The sequence below is a fragment of the Dromiciops gliroides genome, chromosome 1, assembly GCF_019393635.1.
Source record: "Dromiciops gliroides isolate mDroGli1 chromosome 1, mDroGli1.pri, whole genome shotgun sequence".
Taxonomy (NCBI): domain Eukaryota; kingdom Metazoa; phylum Chordata; class Mammalia; order Microbiotheria; family Microbiotheriidae; genus Dromiciops; species Dromiciops gliroides.
In genome coordinates this window covers 165,187,634-165,211,554 of record NC_057861.1, presented here as the reverse complement: position 1 = coordinate 165,211,554, position 23,921 = coordinate 165,187,634, and the positions used below count along the sequence as shown (strand labels likewise).

General features: G+C 38.5%; 1 protein-coding gene across 2 annotated transcripts in view; it reads right to left on the bottom strand.

Annotated features, from left to right (window-relative positions):
• FARS2 (phenylalanyl-tRNA synthetase 2, mitochondrial) overlaps positions 1–23,921 on the bottom strand; it is a 666,913-nt gene that overhangs the window by 492,542 nt on the left and 150,450 nt on the right. For both annotated transcript variants that reach the window (XM_043975416.1, XM_043975417.1), the window contains exon 3: positions 9,462–9,621. In XM_043975416.1, the coding sequence (XP_043831351.1) occupies positions 9,462–9,621 (160 nt within the window). The remainder of the gene's footprint in view (positions 1–9,461; positions 9,622–23,921) is intronic.

The window sequence follows — 23,921 nt, the reverse complement described above, 5'->3', positions numbered from 1 at the left end:
CCATTTCTATTATGATCGCAATAATGTAAAGTGAAGCAACATTTAAGGACACCACAATCATCCAATAACAGTGTGCCCATTCTTAGGCAGGTACTAAGTGCAAGGCAATGTGCCAAATGCTAGGATACAAAGAAAGGTAAAAGATAATCTCTTCTCTCAAGGAGTTCCCAGTTTAATGAGGGGCTGGGGGGGGCATCCAAAAAACTATGTACAAACAAGCTGCATAAAAGACAAATTGGAGATAACCAATAGAGGGAAGGCACAGAAAGTCTTACTATTTAAGGGTTGGGACATGGATGGAGAGATGAGGAAGGAGAGAATTCCATTACATGAGACAACCAGTAAAAATGCCATGAGTTGGAAAATGGAATGGCTTTTGTGAGAAATCACAAAGAGGCCGATTTCATTGGGTCATAGAGTACATGGGGATTAAGGAGAAGCGTAAAGTGTAAGACTAGAAAAGAACATGGAGGGGTGGCAAGTACTGAAGGGCTTTGAATGCCAAACAGGATTTTATATTTGATCCTAGAAGTGACAGGGAGGTATTGGAGATTATTGAATAGGGGTGAGGGTTGGATGGGGAGGAGTGATATGATTAGACCTGCACTTTAGTAAGATCATTTTGGCAGTTGAGTGGAGGTCAGTTTTACACATGTTGAGTTTAAGGTGTCTACAGGGCATCCAGTTTGAGATAGCTAATAGGTAGTTGGAGATGTGAGGCTAGAGGTTAGGAGAGAGGTTGGAGATAGATAAGTAGAACTGAGAATTATCAGCATAGGGATAATAATTGAATTTGTAGGAGCTGATGAGGTCACCAAGTGAAATAGTATACAGGGAGAAGAAGAGGAGCCATGAAAGCTCTGTGGGACACCCAGTTATCAGGTATAACCTGGAGGAAGATGCAGGAAAGGAGACTGAGAAAGTGTGGTCAGATAGGCAGGAGGAGAACAAGGAGACAGTCATGCCTTGAAAACCTAGAAAGAAGAGAACATCAAGATGAAGAGGGTGACCAACAGTGACAAGGATACAGAAAGCTTAAGAAGGATGAGACTGAGGAAATCTCAAATGTCAAGGAAAGGGGATTGAGAAAAAGTCATTATATTTGACAGCTAAGAGATTGTTAGTAATTTTGGATAAAGTAGTTTCAGTCAAATGACGAAGTAAGAAGCCAAGAGTAAAGAAGAGAATGAGAGGGAAAAAGTGCAGTTAGCCATTATAGAAGCCTTCTCTTTTCCTAGCTGCCCCCCGGAAGCCTTCTCAAGGAGTGCAGCCACAAAAGGGAGGAGAGATATGTGACAAAAACTAGCAGGGATGGATGAATCAAGATGGGCAGGTTCGTAGGCAGTAGGAAAGCAGCAAGTAGACAAGGAGAGACAGAAGATAAGTGAAAGAGCAGAGATGATAGAAGAAGGGAACCTACCGGGGAAGATGGGACAGAATGGAATCACTTATGCATGTAGAGGGGTTGGCCTTGGCAAGGAGGAGAGCCACATCATGATGTGAGACAGGAGTGAATGCAGAGATACTAGCAGAAGGTATCTGAGTGATGAGATTATGAAAAGGGAAGAAAAGGAATCCTTTGATGAATGGCCTCAATTTTTTCAGTGAAATATGAGGTAAGGTTCTCAATGGATACAGGAGGTAAAGGGGGAAGGTGAGCTATGGAAAGTCTGAGGAGGGATGAAAAGATTTGGAAAAGTCAGTGTGGTAAGGGGGCTAGTGTGTAAATTAGTAGTAAGGGCCCAATTGAAACTATGTAACATAAATATGTAGTGGATCCAGTCAATATGGTTTCATTATTGTCTCCAGCTTTGGCAGTAGTTGAGTAAGCACAAAGGTAGCAGATGGTGGGAATCATCCAGGGCTAAGGCTTGGCAGGGCAAGACTGGCAAAAAAAAAAAAAAAAAAGGAAGGGGGCATGGGAAAAGGACAAAAAGAAAAGGATAGTGAACTGGTTCACTAACAGGTCAAGATGGGGAAGGGAGGAGAGTTTATCGAGTGCCAGGGCGATGGCCCGGGAAAGAACTAAGGAATCAACAAACTGGACATCACAGTGAGGATAAAGAAAAAGGTTTGGAGTTTTAATGCAGAGGGAGAGGTAAAATGACAATAAAGTGTAATCAGATGAGGCAATTTCCTAATATGGAAATACGTTTTGTATAACTTAACAGGTATAATTGATATATTACTGTAGGGAAAGAGGGAATTTGAAACTCAATGTTTTAATAATTAGTGAAAGTATATTTTTTAAAAAATATAAGGCAATTTCAGATTTCATAAATGTGGATGTGAAGCACTTATGAGTAATAGCAAGATCAAGAATACAACTGTCTCTTTATGTAGCTGAGGTAGGTGGAAGTGGAGGTCACAGAAAATGAGCAATTCTAGGACCTCGGAAATAAGGGTGTTTAAGGGAGTATCAATATGTATGTTGAAGTCCCCTAATATAAGAGCAAAAGTTGAGTAGGGAAGGAAAATTGTGAGCCAGGCGCTGAAAACTCATTGAGGAAAGAAGGGGAATATCATGGGAGTCAGAAGGCAACACAGCTACCAGAATTTTGATGGTGTGGTAGATATAGATAGGACAGGTAAACAGTGATGGTGGTAGAGGTGAGCTTGGAAGTAGTGATGGGGAATGCAGTAATCCAACTCAACTACCTCAACCAGTGAGTAGAGGGAATGAGTGGAAGTATCCCCACTAACCATAAGGCTTGCCTCCTGCCTCTAAGCATACAAGTACTGGAAAACAGCTGTGGAAAGAGCCACATGCAATCAGAAATAGACAGGGTATTCCTTTGTTTTGCTTTACAATGTTGTAAAGCTATGATAACACTTTGTAAATGAATCTTTATGAATTAGGAGCTTGAATTAACAAGAGGAGTCATCAGTACCATGATTTCCCAGTGGGTCTTTTGGACTCCAGAGTATTTGTAGGGGTTTTTAGAGGCTGTCTGAATGCCAGTATTTTTGCATGCTCCTATTTTTGAAATTCTCTTATTCTATTTCTGTCCTGGATTTTTTATTTGAGAGAGGGTCTTGACCTATGATTTCAACAGTGTAGGGAACTCTTGATGTGAAAAATCTCTCATGCAAGTTGGCAACTCCTGGAACTTATCATTTTAGAAAGTTGCCTGGGAAACTAAGAGAACTGCTATCATAATTTGTCTCTAGTCAGATAGAGGTAAAACTCAAACCCAAGTCTTTCTTACTCTAAGGTTAGATCTCCTCTATCCATTATACTACAATTCCTCTTGCTGAGAAAATTAACTTTGCTTATTAATTTTTAAGCTTTCTAATTTCAATAGAATTTCATATATTTCAGTAGAATGCCAATATGCTGTTCTTTAATCATATTACTAGCTTATTCTGACTTAAGAAAATACCTGGCTATTATTTTATTCATATCATCTCTCACCTCATAATTGGACTAGTAAATATAATACAAAGAGTAAAACATAATGCAAATCAGAATATTGATATGCACACGAAGAATACAGAGTGCTAAGAAGTTGGCTGAGGGAGAGATCAGTTCCAGGTTGTGAGAGGTAGTGAAGAATCAAGGAATGCCTAACTTGATGTGTTACTTGTAAAGGACCTTAATAGTTGGAATTAGTTTGTCAACAGGTGATAGGGACCAGGGTTGACATTGCAGGTGAAGGGAAAAGTAACAAAGATGCTTAATCCTGAACCCATCATCCTACCTTGTCAGCAAAAGATTTGCAAGCAATGTGTTTTGAAAATTTATAAAAGAAAACATTTTGACATATAACCAAGAAAATTTCAATAGAATAAAAGTAGTGTTGGAAGGTGTTTTATTTCTTCCTCTTTCTAAAACTGCATTTTCTGTTAAAACAGCCTCAGGAAAGGGGTACAACCAAATCATTAACAGAAACAATAAACTACACTCTAAAAAACAGGAGCTTTAATAACAGGACACAAACTGCCACAAGGAAACAGCACAGTGAAATTTTAATTTTGATTTTCAGGTGCAAAGGAATCTGTCATAAAAAAAAAAACAAGGTGAAAAAATAAGACAAAGAAACAAAGAAATAGAACATAAAAGAGGTTATTGCACATTTCAAAAAACTCTGCAGAGGATATCACCATTCATAACAAGAAGAAAAATAGAATTATTGCTCTGAGATTTGTATTATAGCTCTCAGGATTCAGTATCTCATGATCAACCTAGGGGTGGGAGATAGAGAGCTGAGGTAGGAGTTAATGAAAGACAGGATGTTCATGACTTCTCTGAATGGTAACTAAGTCATTCCTGTCTCTTGGGAGAAGGAATGCAACCTAAGGGCCACAGTCTTGCCATAGTCTCAAGTACCTAGAAATTGCTTGGCTTACTGAGGACTCTGAATGTGTGCTAAGCACCCATACAGTACATAATCTCTGGGATTCTATTTAATTAAAACCATTTCTTGGTATTATTTTACCAACATCAGTCCTCTGTTTTCAAATGGGGCTGAGGTACAAAGGAAGGCCCTTTCCCTACAGGACCATTAAAAAAGGTTAAAAAAAAAAAGGAAAAGAAAAGAAAATATTTTTAAAATAGAGTCCACAGTTCTGGAATGCCTGGGAGAGAAAGAAGACAAGAATTTCATAGTCCAAAAGAAACAATACTCATTCTTAAGAACAATACAGGCTCTTTGGGGGGTTGTTAATATGCAGTGTGCATGCTATGAAAAGGCCGTGTCTGCACGTGTCTGTTTTCTATAACAGCTGCTAAATGGTCATGGGTTGAGCCAACATATCCCATCTTGCTTAATATAACCACGTTAACACAGCTTAGTAGTTGTGCAAAAGCACAGCAGCACATCAGCTCACAATTTTATACATTTTTGCTCACAAGGGCCTCCTTAACAAATAAACGCACAAAGGACTGCTTTTGGAAGTCAGGCAAAAATCGAGAGCTAATGTGTATTTAGGCTTTTGCATAAGTTCTGTCAAATTCTGTGGCTGGTTGGAGAAGAAATATGTGTTATTTTTGAAAATAAAACTGTAATAAATTTAATGCATAAGGACTACTGGCCTTCTCTAGGGAGATAGAATGTGAAATGGAAAGTACCCAATGGGGATAAAGGAAAGAACACTGGACTTAGAGTGAAGAGATCTGAGTTCAAGCCCCCCCTCTGAAAGTTAATTTCAGTGTGATCTTGGGCAAGCTCAAACCTTTATAGGGCTGGAGTTCCACACCTGTGAAATGGGAATAATGATATTTGTATTACTTACCTCACTCGAGTGATGGGAATGAATGTCCTCTATAACAAAGGAAAGCACTCCAACAGTACAAGTAAAGGATAATAGTAGTTCTGGTGACTTTGCCACCTGAAAGAAGATGGTCTTAGAAATTTTTTAAATGGTACCTGGTACTTCTACCATCACGAGAGCATGATTTTTTAAAAATGAAATTTGAAAAGCAACAAGGTAGAGTGGAAAGAACTTCGGACTAGAAGTAAAGCATACTTGGGTCTATTAAGTCCAATTCTTATAAAAATGAGCCCTGTAGCCTTAGGCAAGTCAACTTCTTGCCTCAGTTATCTCTTAGAGTGAGGGGGCTATGCCAATTAAAATAGACCCTTCTAGCTCTAAAATTCTACATTTCATAAGATCTTACAGACTAATTCTCTATCAGGAAAAAATATACATAATGTATATACATATGTATGTATATATAATACATCTACATATAGACATGTGTGTATATAATATATGCTGTTTGATAATTATGTGCATATATGGATGGGTGTGTGTATAGATATATTTTGCCCTGAAATAAAGAAGCAACAAATGTATCATTCAATTCGAATTTTTAAATCTCTTCTATTATATTATGAGCAAGGCTGCTATTTCAGGGGGCCATGACAGCCATAATCCCATGTAATGTGGAAGGTCATTTTCATTAAGAAATTGGAAAATTTCACTTGATTCTGAGGGTTCAAAATCTGTACAAGCAATTAAAATAAAAACCATAAGACAAATTTTATCTGACTGAACTTATATCAATGAGGTTCTAGGTAAAAAGCACATTTCTTTTAACTATAGAGTGCCAACTACATTCTCAGTCCTTGAAAAATATTTGTTGATGGTCTTCCTGAATCTTGGATGGATCTATCCCCTACACCAGTGGTATTAAACTCAAATAGAAAGCAGGGTCACTAAACTGTACATATAGATGCCTGTAGGCAGTCCCTGTCAGCCTATATTAATGTAGGAAACCACATATTAACCTGTGTTCTATTGTGTTTTTATTTATTTGCTAAATATTCCCCAATTACATTTTAATCTGGTTTGGGCAGCACCAAAGAATAGTTCAGCAGTCTGTGTATTTGACAGCATCTAGATCATGCTACTTCTCAGACAAAACATAGCTGCTCTATTGTCTTTGCTAACCCTTCCTAAGCTCACTCACTTCTTTTTCATTCCACTTCCCATTTTAATATCATTTATTCACTATTGAGCATTTATTTGGCTCCTAATTATACCCAAGTTACTAGGTTTTTTCTTTTTTAAAGTTATTATTGTTATTTTTTCCAAGACTCCCTTTTCTCCATTTTTTATTTTCCCTACTCTTTTTTCTTCCTTTCATGTTTTAATTTTTCACTGTTGTTCACCATCTTATTTCCCACCACTGAGAATTTTCTTGTCTTTGCATCTTTCTCAATATTTTCATTTGCATATCCCCTTTTTATTTAGCCCCACTGGTGTGTTTTTTCCCCTTCTCTCCTTTTTTCTTCTCATGCCCTCATCCTATTTTCCACTGCTTTATTTTTTTTTTAAATTTCCTACAAACTATGGGGCTATTTTAATAGGAAAAGCATCTGCCTTCAATTCCCACATCCAACATGTATCCATTATGTAACCCTGGGCAAGTCACTTAGCTTTTCAAAACCTTTCTCTTCTTCAGTAAAACAAAAATGATCCCATCAACAATACCTTCCACCCCATTCAGGAGGGCATGTACCTTGAATTTTTTTTTTCTATAGTGGAAATACAGTTACTCTGATCCATCTTTCTCAAATAATCTCATTGTGACCAACGACATATACTGGTTGTTTTTGTTTGTTTTTTGGTAAGGCAATTGGAGTTAAGTGACTTGCCCAGGGTCACACAGCTAGTAAGTGTCAAGTGTCTGAGGCTGGATTTGAACTCAGGTCCTCCTGACTGCAGGGCTGGTGCTCTACCCACTGTGCCACCTAACTGCCCCATGACATATACTGTTTTTTCTATTTTTTGGTTTTTGCTGGGCAACAGGGGTTAAGTGACTTGCCCGTGGTCACAAAGCTAGTGAATGTCAAGTATTTGAGGCCAGATTTGAACTCAGGTCCTCCTGAATCTCCAGGGCCAGTGTTTTATCCACAGCACCGCCTAGCTGCCCCCAACATATACTGTTATAACAGCTGACTACAGTCAGTGGTACATATACTGCCATGAAACAGAGCAAAACTCATATTCCTTTGGGGATGGAACAACCATCCTTGGTTTCATTTGGCACCAAAATTCTAACTGTTCTACCAAGCCACCACAGTAAGCTAAATCTTTCAACAAACTAGATGATCAGTGAAAGTGCTAAGAGACATTTATTATGAATCCAACAGCCAGGCCTCTTTTCAAAGAAGTTTCTAAAGAATGACCTAACAGTGAATTTTAGCATGGAAACAGGGAAAGAAGGGGTTGTTTGCTCTTTGTCATATGTGATAAAGCAAGAAGAATCTAGACTCTAGCAGAATTCTGCTTTGTCTCCTTTCCCTACTCAGAAACACAATATAGAGGTTTCTGCCCAAAGATGTTAGCCTCTGGCAAAGCCTAAGGTCTCTCTGCCCACAGGACTCTGCCCAGTCTGCTCAGCTTACAAACCAACCTTCTGTGATGCTCCAACATAATGTTAGGAACTGTACTTAAGAACACTATCCTTTGTGTCTTCTATCATCGATTACATTGAATTATGGCTCCTTCAATTGAAGGACACTGACAAATTTGAGCTTTTCCAAAGAATGGTGAAGTTTCTGAAAAGATCCTTCTGAGAAACTGCTGAAAGAACTAAAGATGTTCAGCTTGGAAAAAAAGATTTAAGGGAAATACAACACTCTCTTAAAATTTTTAAAGGGCTAGCCAATGGAAGAGTGATTCAATTTATTCTATGTGACTCAGAAGGACAAATCTAAAACCAATGGGCAGGTGTTTCTGGAAGACAGTTTTCACCTCAATAAAGAATATTCTGAGGTGTTAAACTGTTCAAAAATGGAACAGGCTGGGGCAACTAGGTGGCGCAGTAGATAGAACACCAGCCCTGGAGTCAGGAGGACCTGAGTTCAAATCCGGCCTCAGACACTCAACACTTACTAGCTGTGTGATCCTGGGCAAGTCACTTAACCCCAATTGCCTCACTAAAAAGAAAATTAAAAAAAAAATAGAACAGGCTGTCTTGGAAAGCAATGAATCTTCCATCATGAAAAAAATTGTACAAATACAAGATGGAAGACTACCTGTAATGGATTTTCAAAAGGAGATTCCTTCATTGGATAGGAGGTCGGAAGCCAATAATCAATTGAGGTGCTAGATTCTTATGAAAGAACTTCTTTAGGGCCAGGAGCCAATGAAGGAAAGACCTCCAGAACTCATTTACAAAGTTCATTAAGAATCAATAAATTATGGGCAAGTCACTTAACCCTTGTTGCTCTGCCAAAAAAAAAAAAAAAAAGAATAAGTAAAAGGGCATCTGGGACATGTTTGAAATATTTCAGAACATACTGACTTATTTGTATGGGATCTGAATTACTGGATTATCCACTGAGAATTAGAAGGGAGCTCAAAAGTCATTTAATCCAAATACTACATTTTAAAGATGATGATTCTAAAGTCTTAAGAGGTTAAAGTATAGTTCCCTGTGGCACAGGTAGAAAGGAGCAGAGCTAAGATTTAAACCCAGGTCCCATGATTCAAATTCCTGTACCAGTTCCCCTGCACCATACAATGATCCTCTCATAAATCCTGGACTAATAATATTTTTAATTCCCAATAAACTTGTCCCACTTACCAGTTCTTTCCTCAGCACCCACCTGAATAGGAATCTTTCCAAATCCGCAGAATCTGACCTAATAACATTCCTGCCACCTGCCACAAATAATTTTTCTCTGAATTCTTTACTACATTTCTTCCCAAGTAATACCCTTGATTCTTATTTTGACTCTCATCCTACCTCACCTTCCTCAGCCACAGAAAGTGGCTCGATCTGTGCCTCTGGATAGTTCCTTTTCAAACCTGACTCTTTTTTACGTCAAGCCAATAAAAAACAAAACAAAACCCTGCAAATTCCTCCATTTCACAAAATTTGAGCACTGTACTGTGTCTTAACCCAGATGAGCTACGATTGACTAATCTTGATGTTCCTAGAAACCTGGTAACAGGGGAATCATATAACCCCAGGCCCCCAAAGACGAAAGTATCTAAATACCTACCATCTCCAAAAAGACATGTCATAAGCTTGGTAAGCGTTTGCTTGAGGTCGAACTCCACCAGCTTCACCGCCTCCAGGGTGTGGGTCTCCTGCTTGTGGGCAGAGCGGCTACTTTGTTCAAATAGCTGGAGTGGTTCTCCATCCTTTATGTCACCAAACAACTGTAAACCAAAGAGAATGTTCTTTTAAATGAATAAATCTCAAAAATGTCTTCCCAGGTTCTATAAATAACCTGGACAATTGATGATGTCATGTCATTCACTAAGCGAAAGAGAAGTCCATTACCTTTCTGATCAGTAAATGAACAGGATTCAGAATGATACAGTAGCTGCCTTCATTTAGTGCTCACTGTGTGTGTGTGTGTGTGTGAGACCTGCACTAGTCATTTCTGTTGTTGTTAAGTTTATTTTCTATTTAAGACTAGGTCTCTTTCTATCTACCCACAGTTAGAATTTCTGGGGCTACTCTCAGACCTGATTCCATTCCTGCTTAGACCAGGCACTCCAAGCACCTGGTTCTCCCACTATAGGCCAATTTATTTATTATTTTTTTTTTTTTGTGAAGCAATTGGGGTTAAGTGACTTGACCAAGGTCACACAGCTAGGAAGTGTCAAGTGTCTGAGGCTGGATTTGAACTCAGGTACTCCTGACTCCAGGGTCAGTGTTCTATCCAGTGCGCCACCTAGCTGCCCCTTATAGGCCAATATTGAAACAGTGAAGACACTCAATTGGCATAGGTCACTAGAGTTTATTATTCCCAAATTCAAAAGATCTACCAGTCTTTCTCCTTGGTAGCTGGGATTATAGGCAAAGGCCCACCAACCACAGCTCACATTAGCCATTCTGTAAAGTTATCAGAGAATTAGATGGCATGCCTCTTACTTTTGATTCCCTTTCCTAAAATAAAATTAATCATAATTATAACAATAACTGCTAGCATTATGTAGCACTTTAAGGTCTGCTAAGCACTTTACACATGTTAATTGATCCTCATAACTCTGGGAAATAGATGCTATTGTTATCCTGATTTAACAAGTGAAGAAACTGAGGCAGAGAGTAGCTAAGTGATTTGCTCAGGGTCACACAGCTACTGAGTGAGGCTGGAATTGAACTCAAGTGTTCTTTCCTTCAAGTTCAGTAGTCTACCAACTGCACGACCCAGCTGATATTAGCCTACTTTTTTGGCCTGTGAAATACACTGAAATCTTTCTTCCACTTCTAGGTGGTATAGTAAATAGAGCCACTGTGAACATTTCACTTAACCAGTGATATAAAATGTCCCATTCTAATCGTCTAGCAATGGATAAAAAACAGATAAGTTCATAAATATATGGCAAAACCATAAAATAATGAAATTTCTGCTAAAATACCTATACTAGTACTGAAAAAAAATCTAGGTATCAGTTCAACTAGCTACTATCAATGAGCCAGCATGAATCAGAAAGACGGGTTTTATGACACCCTGAGTGAGATATAACTTGAACAGCAGTTGATGAGAATGGGTATGATTCAGCTACTGAGATCTATACATTACATGAAATACAAAAAAAAAAAAAAAAAAAGATGGCTGAACTTTGAAATACAACTTGTTTTCAAAAAAAGAAAAGAAATACAACTTTTTATATAAGGAAATAAAGTATGCTTGTTAAGGAGAGTGTATATTATTATTAGCTACAAGAGATAGCCAAGGGATGTGTCCTTGTTAGTTCACTAAATCAAAGGGAGTTATCTGTGGGGTCAGATAAGGGAAAGGTACACTCCAGAAAGCCTCCATTTAAAACAAACAAACAAACAAACAATAGGCCTTTTGTACCAAGTAGGAGAGTAAAAAAAAAAAAAAAAGACACTTGAAGGGAACCAGCTGTTGCAGTTGGTCCTACAGTTGATACAGAGGTCATACACAGCAAAATGGAAAATACAGAACAAAATGGAGGCAGTTATGTTCTCCAAAAAATTCACTTTAGGTGGAAGTTAAGTCAGAAATTCTGGTGACATGCAAAACTGCCCAACCAAATTATTGTTATTTCAGAACAGTCACCTTGTGAGGCCACAAAAATTTTGTCATTTTTCAAAACAGTTTTGAAACTCCTCTTGGGCATAAATTGCCTTCAGAGCCACCCATCTCATTACTTTTGAGTCACATCTCATTTCTAGCCATAAACATTAAAATGTAAATCAGTCACCCACTTTAGTCACCAAACATGGTTTCAAATGGCTTTCAATGGCTACAAAAAACAAATCATATCCATGATATTGAGGATCTTGAGCAAAGTCCAAACAAAAATAAAAAATAAGAAAGAGAGAGACTTCCAGAAGTGTCTTGTACATGATAGCAGAATCATAGAGATATATGCATAGCTTTTCAATGTGATTACAATGAAGGTGACAACAGTGATTTGAATGTAAAGATTGTACCGTATGGGGGCAGCTAGGTGGCACAGTGGATAGAGCACCGGCCCTGGAGTCAGGAGTACCTGAGTTCAAATCTGGCCTCAGACACTTAACACTTACTAGCTGTGTGACCCTGGGCAAGTCACTTAACCCCAATTGCCTCACTAAAAAAAAAAAAAAAAGATTGTACAGTATGGATAATCTGTTTTACAATAATATCCTTTGATATCTCTTATCAAAAGATATCATCTGCCTTTAAGGCTTCAGTTGAACTCTGCTGCTCCCTAAAAGGTATGATTTAGTTTGTCATACATGCTAAATCAACATACAATTTTATTGGGTTGGCAGAAGAGTAGCTGAGGCTGCTAGGTAGCACAATGGATAGAGTACCCGGCCTGGAGTCAGGAAGACTCATCTTTCTAAGGTCAAATATGGCTTCAAACACTTAACTAGCCGTGTGTCCCTGTTCAAGTCCTGTTGGCCTTATTTTATTCATCTGTAAAAAGAGCTGGAAAAGGAAATGGCAAACCACTCCACTATTTTTGCCAAGAAAACCATAAATGGGGTCACAAAGAGTTGGATGTGACTGAAATAAATGAACAACAAGAGTAGCTATCATCTAAAATTATACTACTCTGCCATGGAGTTCAGATTTGGACCCCAAAGCAACTCTTTCTCTTTTCAAGAAGGAAGCACAGAAGATGAGGAAATTCATTAACACCATCATCTTACTACATGAAAATAACAAGGATAATGACTACAAGGCATGTCCCTATCCCTAACATCTCTCATTTATAAGATGAACACAAAGGTCAAGACTTCTCAACTAGAAAAAAGAGATTGGGGCTCATTAGAGTAGAAAAGTCAAGTTTTACATAAGAAAAGGCACAACAAGAAAAGGAAAAAAATGGTATCAACTAACAGAACTCATTTCTAGAAGGCAGAAAAAATGCTTCTAGAAGACAAAAGAAACTACAAAATTGTTTCTATGCTGCTTCAGGAAATGCAAGATGAGTAAAGGGGATTAAAAAGAAAAAAAGAAGGGGCAATGGAGGTCAAAAGGAAGAAACTTCATCCTGGTATCATAAGCAGCAGTTTGGGTGGGTAGTTATTAACATTAAAATTGCCTTTTGAAAGGACAACCACAATGAGTTCCTTCACGAGCAAACTTTGAGAAGAAAAATAAATACCCTTGACCTTGTTAGTTATTACTTCTACACTACCCTGGAGAAGAGCTATTCCTCCTTCCCTCCCATCAGACAATGACTTAAAAGACTGTTTCTTCCTAATTGGACACATCTGAGTCTAAAATCTTATATGAGCACCATGACCTCTTTAACCCATAATATAGTGTATTTGCTCAAGAAGCCTTATTAAGTCAGCTTCCAGAGCGCCTTGTGATCTAAGGTTTAAATACTCACCTTTGCTGATATAGATCTCATTGTATTATTAATAAAGTCAAAAAGACCCCTACCCTCAACAGCCCACCCAAGGCCAGAAAATCAGCAGAGAAGACAGATTGGCCAGGAGGTCAGCATTGTAACAGGAATGCTGGTGACCCGATAGCTCATTGCACTGCTGGAGGCCCACAATAAGTGGTGAGTCAACAATGGAGAATGGATGCAAGAGCAGGTAAGTCTCTTTTGACTAAAACAAAGGCATTTCTTTTCTAATTTTTTTTTTATTCTGAATTTAATGAACACCCAAAAAAGAATATTGTACATTTAAATATAATGTAGAAAAGGAAAAGATTATATGTGAAATTGACAATGAAGAATAATAAATAACAGTAGCTAGCCTTATATAGCATTTTAAGGCTTGCAAAGTGCTTTACAAATGATATCTTATTTGATTCTCATAACAACCCTGGGAGGTGGGGCCCATTTTCATCACCATTTTATAGATGAGAAAACTGAGGCAGACAGAGGGTAAGCAACTTATTCAGGGTCACAAAGCTAGGAAATGCAAATGCCTAAGGCTGAATTTGAACTCAGGTCTTCCTGACCCAAGGTGAAGTGCTCTGTAGACTATGCCAACTAGTTTCCTCTATTTATCTATTTATATTATGTACAGCTTGCTTGCTTTTTTTCTAAGTATATAACTCCACATTTTATTTCTATAACTCTTCTGCTTTTTTATTTTCCTCAGAACTTCCTTCTGTGGATTTTTATTTTTTTTTATTTTTTTAGTGAGGCAATTGGGGTTAAGTGACTTGCCCAGGGTCACACAGCTAGTAAGTGTTAAGTGTCTGAAGCTGCATTTGAACTCAGGTACTCCTGACTCCAGGGCTGGTGCTCTATCCACTGCGCCACCTAGCTGCCCCTGTGGATTTTTAGTAGATGTTTCAATAACACTTTGTTATTTGTTTTCTTCTTTTTTTTTGCAACACTTCCCCCCAAATTTCTTTTTTGATCAACAGCAAATATTTGTGAATCCTCTCCTTTGACTGTCATTAGAAATATATGTTGTAGGGCAGCTAGGTGGTGCAATGGATAAAGCACCGGCCCTGGATTCAGGAGGACTTGAGCTCAAATCTGGTTTCAGACACTTGACATTTACTAGCTGTGTGACCTTAGGCAAGTCACTTAATCCTCATTGCCCTGCAAAAAAAAGAAAAGAAAAAGAAAGAAATATATGTTGTAAAATAAAATAAAAAGAAATTAAAAAAAGAAATATATGTTGTTTAAGTAATAAGTAAGCTAAAAGATCTATATGGGACTCAGCCCTATGATCTTGGCTTCATCAGCTTCATCATGTTTTAACAAAAGCTACAACAAAGGGCTTTAAATATCAACATACCAAAGACAACTAGTTCCTGATATAAGAATCTCAACAAGACAGTATTTCTAGAATTGAAAAAGACCATCAACTTTTAGAGAAGGAAAGAGCCTTAGGAATCATGTCATCTGACCTCTTAATGATGAGGAAATGAGGCCCAGAGACATTAAACTGCCCAAAACTAGTTGATGGCAAAGCCAAGACGAGAACAAGTGTTTTGCCATTATGCTATTCTTCCACTTGCTTGGGTTTATGTTTTGTTTTGGTTTGTTTTGTTTGTTTTGTTTTGTTTGTTTTGTTTTAGTTTCCCAAGTTTTATTGCAATACTGTGAGTGAACACAGGGAGAGAACCAGAAAAGTGGAAAGGTATCTCTCTGGGTTTATGTTTGAGGGAAAACACAGGGTGCATTATAAGATTCTATTCCCACTAAAGACATTTTAGAAGTGTCTACAAGACAAAGACCTATGATATGTGGCACATTTCTCCTTGTACTCTTCCCGAGGTTTGACATTTTGTTATGCAGATAAACCCAGGTGAATCAAAAGACAAATTCCATCCCTACTATAGCTCTTTCATGAAGCCAGGCTCACACCGTCACAAGTATGAGAACATAATTGTCAAAAAACTTTAGGGCAAATATGGAACCAATAAAATATCACTAATATGAAAGCCAATGGGACATTTAAGAATGAAGCATAAAGTAAATACAAGTGAAATTATGAACAAAAATAAATGAAATTTATTTTTGCACCAAGTACTGAGAGGGAAGTACAAGATAGGTGCCGTAATGAGAAGAGAGTTTCAATGTTATGTTTGAGGATGGCTCTGTGAGCAAAAGACCACATCATTTTTCTGCTCAAAAGCCTGCCATATCTCTCCATTAATTACTGAATAAAGAGAGAAAATGTGGTGTAAGTGAAGTAAAATCAGATTTATGGTTTTTATATATGTGTGTGTGTATATATATGTACATATATACATATACACATATATACATATATGCATGTGTGAATATACAAACACACAGAGTTTATAGATCTAGGGTTTGAGTAGAGTTGGGAGCTACCTGACCTTGGACAAATCATTTAAACTGAACGAGCCTCAATTTTTAAAATGGGAATAATAATACTTATACTATTTATATCATAGAGTTATTGTGAGGAGTGTGGACTCCTCCTCCTCCTCCTTCTTCTCTTTCTTCAATGCCTTCCACAATATGATTTAATTTTCTGGAATGAGCTCACATTCCTACTATTATCTCTATTGTGTGGCCCAAATAAACTGCTGTTACTGTGTACAATGTTCTCCTGGTTCTGTTCACTTCACTTTGCATCAGTGCCCATAAGTCTTTCCAGGTTTTTCTGAAATCATCCTGCTTGTCATTTTTATAACACAATAGTATTCTATTACAATCATATACAACTTGTTCAACTATTTCCCCCATTGACGGATATCCCTCTAATTTCTAATTCTCTGCCACCACAAAAAAAAAAAGAGATGTTAAAAATATTTTTGTACAAATAGGTCATTTTCCTTTTCCTTTTTTTTTTTTTAAATCTTTTTGGGCTACAAACCTAGATGTGGTATTTATAGATCACAGTTTTATAGCCCTTTGGGCATAGTTCCAAATTGTTTTCCAGAATGGTTGGATCAGTTCACAACTCCAACAGTGCATTAATACATTAGTACAATTTTCCTACATTCCCTCCAACATTTATTATTTTCCTTTTTTGTCATATTAGCCAATCTGTTAGGTGTAAGGTAGTATTTTTTATATTTTAATTTGCATTTCCCTAATCAATAGTGATGCAGAGCATTTTTTCACATGACTATAGTTAGCTTTGATTTCTTCTTCTGAAAATTTCCTGTTCATATCCTTTGACCATTTATCAATTGGCAAATGAATTATATTCTTAAAAATTTGACTTAGTTCCCTATATATGAGAAATGAGGTCTTTATCAGAAAAACTTGCTATAAAAATTTTCCCAGCTTTCTGTTTTCCTTCTAATATTGGTTGGATTGGTTTTGTTTGTGCAAAACCTTTTAAATTTAATAGAATTAAAATGATCAATTTTACATCTCATAATGCTCTCTATCTCTTATTTGGTCCTAAATTCTTCCCTCATCCATATATCTGACAGGTAAACTATTCCTTGTTCTCTAAATTTGTTTATGGTATCTCCCTTTATGTCTAAATCACACCCATTTTGACTTTATCTTGGTATACAGTGTAAGATATTGGTATGTACCTATTCTGCAATCAGAGAATTTCACAGTTGGATAGAATTCAATTTGATTCGATTCAATTCAGCTAATATTTCATAAAGGATGACAGATGAGTCAGAAAAGACATCAGGGGTCATTTAATCCAACCCCCTTTTTTAAGCGATGAGGAAACTGAGGCCAAGGGAGGTGAAATAACATTCCCAAGGACAAAATGGTAGTGAGTATCAGAGATGGAATTTGTACCCAGTTCTTCTGAACACTCTTGTCATTTTACCAAACTGATAATATTAAGCAGGATGTGTAAGGCATCACACCTTCCAATCTAACCTGCTTCCCCATGCACAATGCTTACTTGCTAAAACAGAAAGGATCTTGTTAGATATTAGCCAAAATGTAGGAGGAGAAAAAAAAGGGAGCCGATGTAATTATTATGCAAAGACAAATTTATTCAAGCATCATAGTTTTAAAAGCACTTAGCACAGTACCTGGCACATAGTAGGTAACAAATGCTTATTAACAAAAAAAAGTGAAAAAAAATACTTGAAGTTGATTTAAAATTTTGAGCAGTTGGAAAGTCAGTCAAGTTATTAAATCTCTAATGTAATTAGCTCTGGATTCATAAAATATCATCTAACTAACTGTACTAGACATAAGCCTAGTAACATAAAAGGAAGTTGGCTGAAATGAGACCCTAACCGCATCTTTGCCTTTGAATGTATCTAATAAACATCAAGGCATGTATCCAGAAATTCCAAGCTGTCTCAGAGAAAAATGTGACTGGTTAATGTGACCAAACAAATTAGGCAGGATCCTTAGCCATGGCCAGGAACATGAGGCCCTACCTATGAGCACATAGCAGCATACTATGAGTGGGCAAAGGTGCACAGCAACTAAGCCACAGGGAACAGCTCCTATTGTACAACTTTTTGGATCCTGTTTTGAAGACAAATCTTGTTTTTCTGAGGCTTCAGTAAGTTTAGCAACATTATTTGGCCCTTTGCATGGGCTTCTTTAGATGATGCCAGCTTACTCCTAAAGTCATGACAATGTCTGAAAACCTCTGTCTGTGGGGCAGGCAGAATTTTAATAAAAACTGAAAATAGAATCCACAGAAACTCAAGTTGTTCCTCCTCTGGCTACAAACTCTCATTGCTCTAGAACAAATATATCCCAAAGCCATTTGCATGTGCATTGAGGATGGACAATATATTTGTAAGCAGATACAAAAGTTTAATTTGATTGTATGGCTTTATTAGAGAGGCTCATATTGAAAGAATTAACATATTCACTATAAAGGAAGAAAAGATTGCTTCCAATTAGATTAACTCACATATATTTTGAGGGGTGGGTTGGGGGTGGGGGGGGATCTTAAATTCATGCATGAGTGCCATCTAGTGCCTGAAACAATCTACTGCATGATAACCAGTAGAGATTTAAGATATGGAATCATATTTCAATTTCTATGTGCAGAAATACAGTGATTTGAGGCAAAAGAAGATGAGAACTGTTAAGAAATTGAAGAAGGTGAATTCTGATATTAATGTACTCATTCTAAAGAAAAGGAAAATGGGGTTGACGCCCTAGATGACTTAACCCAGGGCCACACAGCGCAACTACTAAGTGTCGGAGGTGGAATGCTAATGCTGGTCTTTCCTAAGTTCTACACTCAATCTAGTATGTCCTGTTGTCTCTCTTAAATCAAATCTAGACATATAATTTGATGCCTTAAATTTATCATTAAGAACTTTAGTTAGTGTATTATGCTGTAAATGTGGTGATGCTTTGAGGGCTTACTGAGTTGGGTAGGACTGTTAGTCATCAGTCTAAGACTCTGTTTTTTTTTTTTTGGTGAGGCAATTGGGGTTAAGTGACTTGCCCAGAGTCACACAGCTAGTAAGTGTTAAGTGTCTGGGGCCAGATTTGAACTCAGGTCCTCCTGAATCCAGGGCTGGTGCTTTATCCACTGCGCCACCTAGCCGCCCCATCTAAGACTCTTAATAACTATGGATTATTAGGAGGTCTAGAGCAAGCAGGTCTGTAATGTAAAAGAATGTATAAAAAGAAGCATTCTGGAAACAGGGAAGTGAATGTTCCTCCATGATAGGGTTACACCCTACATTTAGTCAGTAGGTAAACAAGTATTTATTTATTTATTTATTTTTAGTGAGGCAATTGGGGTTAAGTGACTTGCCCAGGGTCATACAGCTAGTAAGTGATAAGTGTCTGAGGCCAGATTTGAACTCAGGTACTCCTGACTTCAGGGCTGGTACTCTATCCACTGCGCCACCTAGCTGCCCTTTAAACAAGTATTTATAAGGTCCCTACTACGTGCTGGGGATTGTGCTAAACTCTGGGAATCCAAAGACAGGCAAAAACTTGGCCTTGCTCTTTAGGATTGTACATTCAAAAGAGGGAGACTATATAAATAACTTGGTCCACATGGGACATATACAGAGAGGATGAAAGCAGTCTGAAAGGGGAAGGCCTGAACAACTGGGGAGAATAGGAAAGATCTCTTGTTGAAGGTGGGATTTGATCTGAGTCTTAAATAGGAAACTGGAGGTCAGGAGGCAGAAGCAAGGGGGCAGAGCATTCCCAACATGGAGGTGGACAGAACAAAGGCATAGAAGTGAGACATGCAATGCTGCATTCAAGGAACTAAAAATAAACCACGGTGGGTGGATCCTAGGCTTCCTGGAAAGGAGTAAGGTATAAGGAAGTTGGAACAGTAGGAAGGGGCCAGGTTATTAAAAAATTTAAATTCTAAGTAGAGAGGAGTTTATATTTGATCCTTGCCAGTGGGGTGGTGGGGTAAGCCAATGGAACTCACTGAACAGGATCAAATTGGGATATGAGTGGTAGACAGACTAGTATGGAGAGAGACCAGAAGCAGACAGATGATTTAGAAAGCCATTGCAGTAGTCTAGCCAAGAGGTGATGAGGGACTGTCTAGTCTATGCTGCTCCGTGCATGTCCTCTTAGGTCCTGATGCTGTTTTCTTAGGGTACTGAATAATGTTTTATTCTAAGATGTCAGGAACAGCTGTCTGGGGATCTCCATGCTTTCAGTAAACCCTGAAACAGCCCTGTCTAATCTAGGGTGAAGTCTGAATGCTGACCATCTGGTCTGAACTCTGCAAGTTCCTGATCTGGGTTTGGGTCTGAGCAATACGAATATGAGCTTAACTCTGATTGGAGTTCCAGTAGACTTTGGTGTTGGCCTTAGCCACTGTTAGCTGGAAAGCTCTGTGGTTCCAGTGACAAAACTGCAGGCTTCCCTTTGATTTGAGTTTCTTGCTCTGGTTTTTCCACTGCAGGCTTGGGACTGGGCTTTAGTCCAGATCTGAGATCTCATTCTTCTACTGGGGTCAAGGCCACACAGGTGTTATTTGCTTCTGTCCTTGGTCCTTTCTCATTAAACATCCTAGGATCCATGACTGCTACTTTCCTTAAGGGGCATATCAAGGGTTCAGGGAGGACAAGCACCTCTAACAAGGGCTTGTGGAGCCCTCTTCAAGGCTGCTCATCCACCTTTGGCGTCCACCTGTCACCCAACTCTCAACTGTGGCTCCAAGAAGCTGTAGCAGGTGAAGCGGTCACACCCCACTAAAATTATCTTGGCAGACAGGCTAAAAACCAGGTTGAGGGTAATCAACAGGCCTCAAATCCATCAGTGAGGTAAGGGAATGTCTTTCCCAAGCATGAGAAGACCTCTGCCAGTGGAACAGGTAGATGAGAACAATTTGTTCCAATGGCCATGAAGATGGCTGAAGCAGACACTGTGGAAGGAGCACTTAGAGCTTGGTCAGACATCAAAAATGCCAAGGTCATCCTGGGCCATCACCAGTCATCCTGTTTTTTGTCTTGTCACTGGACTTTGATAACTCTGGAAGAGACAGTGAGGCTGAGGTCTTCGTGCAACTCTGCCTCCCTCAAATCCAATTCACAAGCAAGTCATCATCCTGTGACATCATTCATCCTCTTTGAAAATGAAGGAGGAAAGGGGCAGCTAGGTGGTTCAGTGGATAGAGCACTGGCCCTGGATTCAGGAGGACCTGGGTTCAAATCCAGCCTCAGACACTTAACACTTACTAGCTGTGTGACCCTGGGCAAGTCACTTAACCCCAATTGCCTCACCAAAAAAAAAAAAAAAAAGTGTTGGGGGCAGCTAGGTGGCGCAGTGGATGAAGCACCAGCCCTGGATTCAGGAGTACCTGAGTTCAAATCCGGCCTCAGACACTTGACACTTACTAGCTGTGTGAACCTGGGCAAGTCACTTAACCCCCATTGACCCACCAAAAAAAAAAAAAAAAAGAAAAAAAGAAAAAAGAAAAGGGAAAATGAAGGAGGACAATTCCCTTTTGCCCAGTACTTAGCCTAGTGCTTAATACAGGGTAGGCGCTTAAATGCTTGTTGACATAACTTGACTATAGCTACTTATTCCCTGCCAAATTTGGTTTACTCCCATCATATACATCCTTTGTTACTTAAAAGTAGCTAATGATGTTGGAGAGAGTAGTCCATTAGTGCTTACTGGGTCTATTACAAATGTTAGAAATTGTCTTAAATGGGGGTTCCAAAACTATTGTGATCACATTACTAATTTCTCATTTGATATCAACTCCATTAAGTAGAAAAAAGGAATATGTGGACCTACAGGACAGAATATTGCCACTAGACTAAAAAAGAGAGTTAAATGTTAGAACAAAGTGCAGCTGATGAAATCTATAGAAAGAAATAGGGTAGGGGGGATCAGACAGTGAGGGAGAAAAGATCGCAACCTAACCCACCCCCCAGTAAGGGAAAGGAAAAGTATAGAGAAAGTATTCAGCTTTGCTTCTAACTACCAAGGAGGAAGGAGCAGAAAAGAATCTAAATCTGCCAACTCTGCCCTCAACATACAGACAGGCCGATGCTATATGTGGTTGAGATAATATATGTAAAATACTTTAAAAACCTCCACTGAAGGAGGGCACGCAGGCCCAGCTATCTTTTCATTTCCCACCCAGCTATACTCCTCTGGAATGTGTCATTATACCCTTGCCTCAGCATACCTTCCCCTCACCTCCATTTTCATCTTCCTTTTGGCCTTGTCTTTCTCCATTAGACTATAAGCAACTTGAGGGCTGAAACTGTCCTTTTTTTTTCTTTTTTTTTAATTCCCAGAGTTTAGCACAGCGCTTGGCACAAAGCCAATGTTTAATGAATGACTACTACAAAAATAATACTTTAAGTGACATTAAAACCCTACTGAGGAAAGGAATTCCTCCCTAACTCTTCACACTTCTCTGCCTGGCATTGAAAAGCCTTCACAACCTGGATCCAGTGAGGATTCCAGGCTTCTTATACATTACTTCCCTTTACACGCACTGAACATCCTACTCCATGTTTTATCTGGACTGTCTCCAGGGCTTGCAATGCCCTGTCCTCACCTCTACCTCCTAGAATCTCCAAATTTCTTCAGAGATCAGATCAAGTACCACTTCCTACACCAAACCTTTCCTTATCCCCATCTCCAAATTACCTTGCATTTCTTTTGTGTGTATTTCTTATATATTCAATTTCAATTCAATTCAAAAAGTATTCATTATTTATCATTAATTTAATAAGCATTTATTAGGTGTCAGGCACTATGCTAAGCACCAGAGATACAAAGAGGAAAAGTCCCTGTCCTCAAGGAGCTTACAGTCTAATGGGGGAAGACAACATACAAAAAAAAAAAAAAAAAGCTGGAAGGGGTGGGGGGAGAGAGGGACACCAGGGAGTATGGGGTCTGGGTTAGTGGAATTCAAACCAATCAGAGCTGAAGATGGAAAGAAGGCCAAATTCTTCCCTCTCTAAAAGGAAAGCTTTGAGAGGCCTTCAAGGCTCCATGCTCCAGCCCTCCAATCAGAGAAGAGAGCAGACTGAGGAAGCTGGAAAGGTGTTGAATATCCAAAGCTTTCAGTAGCATGGTGAGGAGATTTCAAGCAATGGGCTTAGGCTGGGAGGTGCATCTTGTTTCCTGGCGTTCAAACCAAGTATAGTATTTGTACATAGTTTCTTCTGATAAAATATTAGGCAGGGAATATTGCTTAGCATAGTGCCTGACACCTAATAAATGCTTATTAAATATTAGTTCCTTGAGCTCAAGGTCACAGTGGGTGCTTAATAAATGCTAACTGACCAATCAAATGATTACTCAAAGTCACACAAGGCAAATGATAAAATCAGGATTGAAACCACACAATGTTAAAAATGGAAGGGAATTTAGAAAGCACTTATTCCAATCCACTCATAAAACTGCATCCCTGGGAGGAAAAGTAATGTGCCCATGGTCACACGGCAAGTTATTGACAAACCTGGTACCAGAACCCAAATCTCCTGATTCCCAGGGAATTCCCTGTGCACTGCAGTCTTTAAATACTTGTTAACTGCTTAATCGAATAAGAATTGCTATAGGAAGCACTGCTTAAATGTAAAGTACCACATTTGGGAAGTGAAGGATAAGACACTTTCTATGCACACATTTTTAGTGTACAGCTTGACCTGTGGCAAAGGTGTCCCTCACATAACCTCTCTTTTAAGGTGAACTCCCAGGTATAACCATTAGTCTGAAAGGATGATCAAGGCCATCCAGGTGTTTCTCTAGCAACCATCACTGTGCATTTACAAGACTTTTAGTATGTGCTCTAGAAATGGACAATAATAATGATGGAGGAGGCTAAAAGGGTTAACAGATAACCTATCAACTGTAGCTAAAAGGGGTTAACCAATAACCTAAGATTTGATCAATAGTATCTAAAAGGGTTAACAGAGAAACTAAGGTTTGTGTTTTTACAGTAACCAAGAGGGTTTGAGTCCCTATCAACCCTTATTATCAACAGAGACAGTAACCAGGGACCATTAAGCATTAATAGCCATTAATATTCCTAGTTGACAGGACACCTAGAAACCGTATCTTAAGTAAAAAGATATCAAAAACACAGAGACCCTCACCTCCATTTTCATCTTCCATTTGGCCTTGTCTTTCTCCATTAGACTTGAGGGCTGAAACTGTCCTTTTTTTTTTTTTTAAAAAGCATG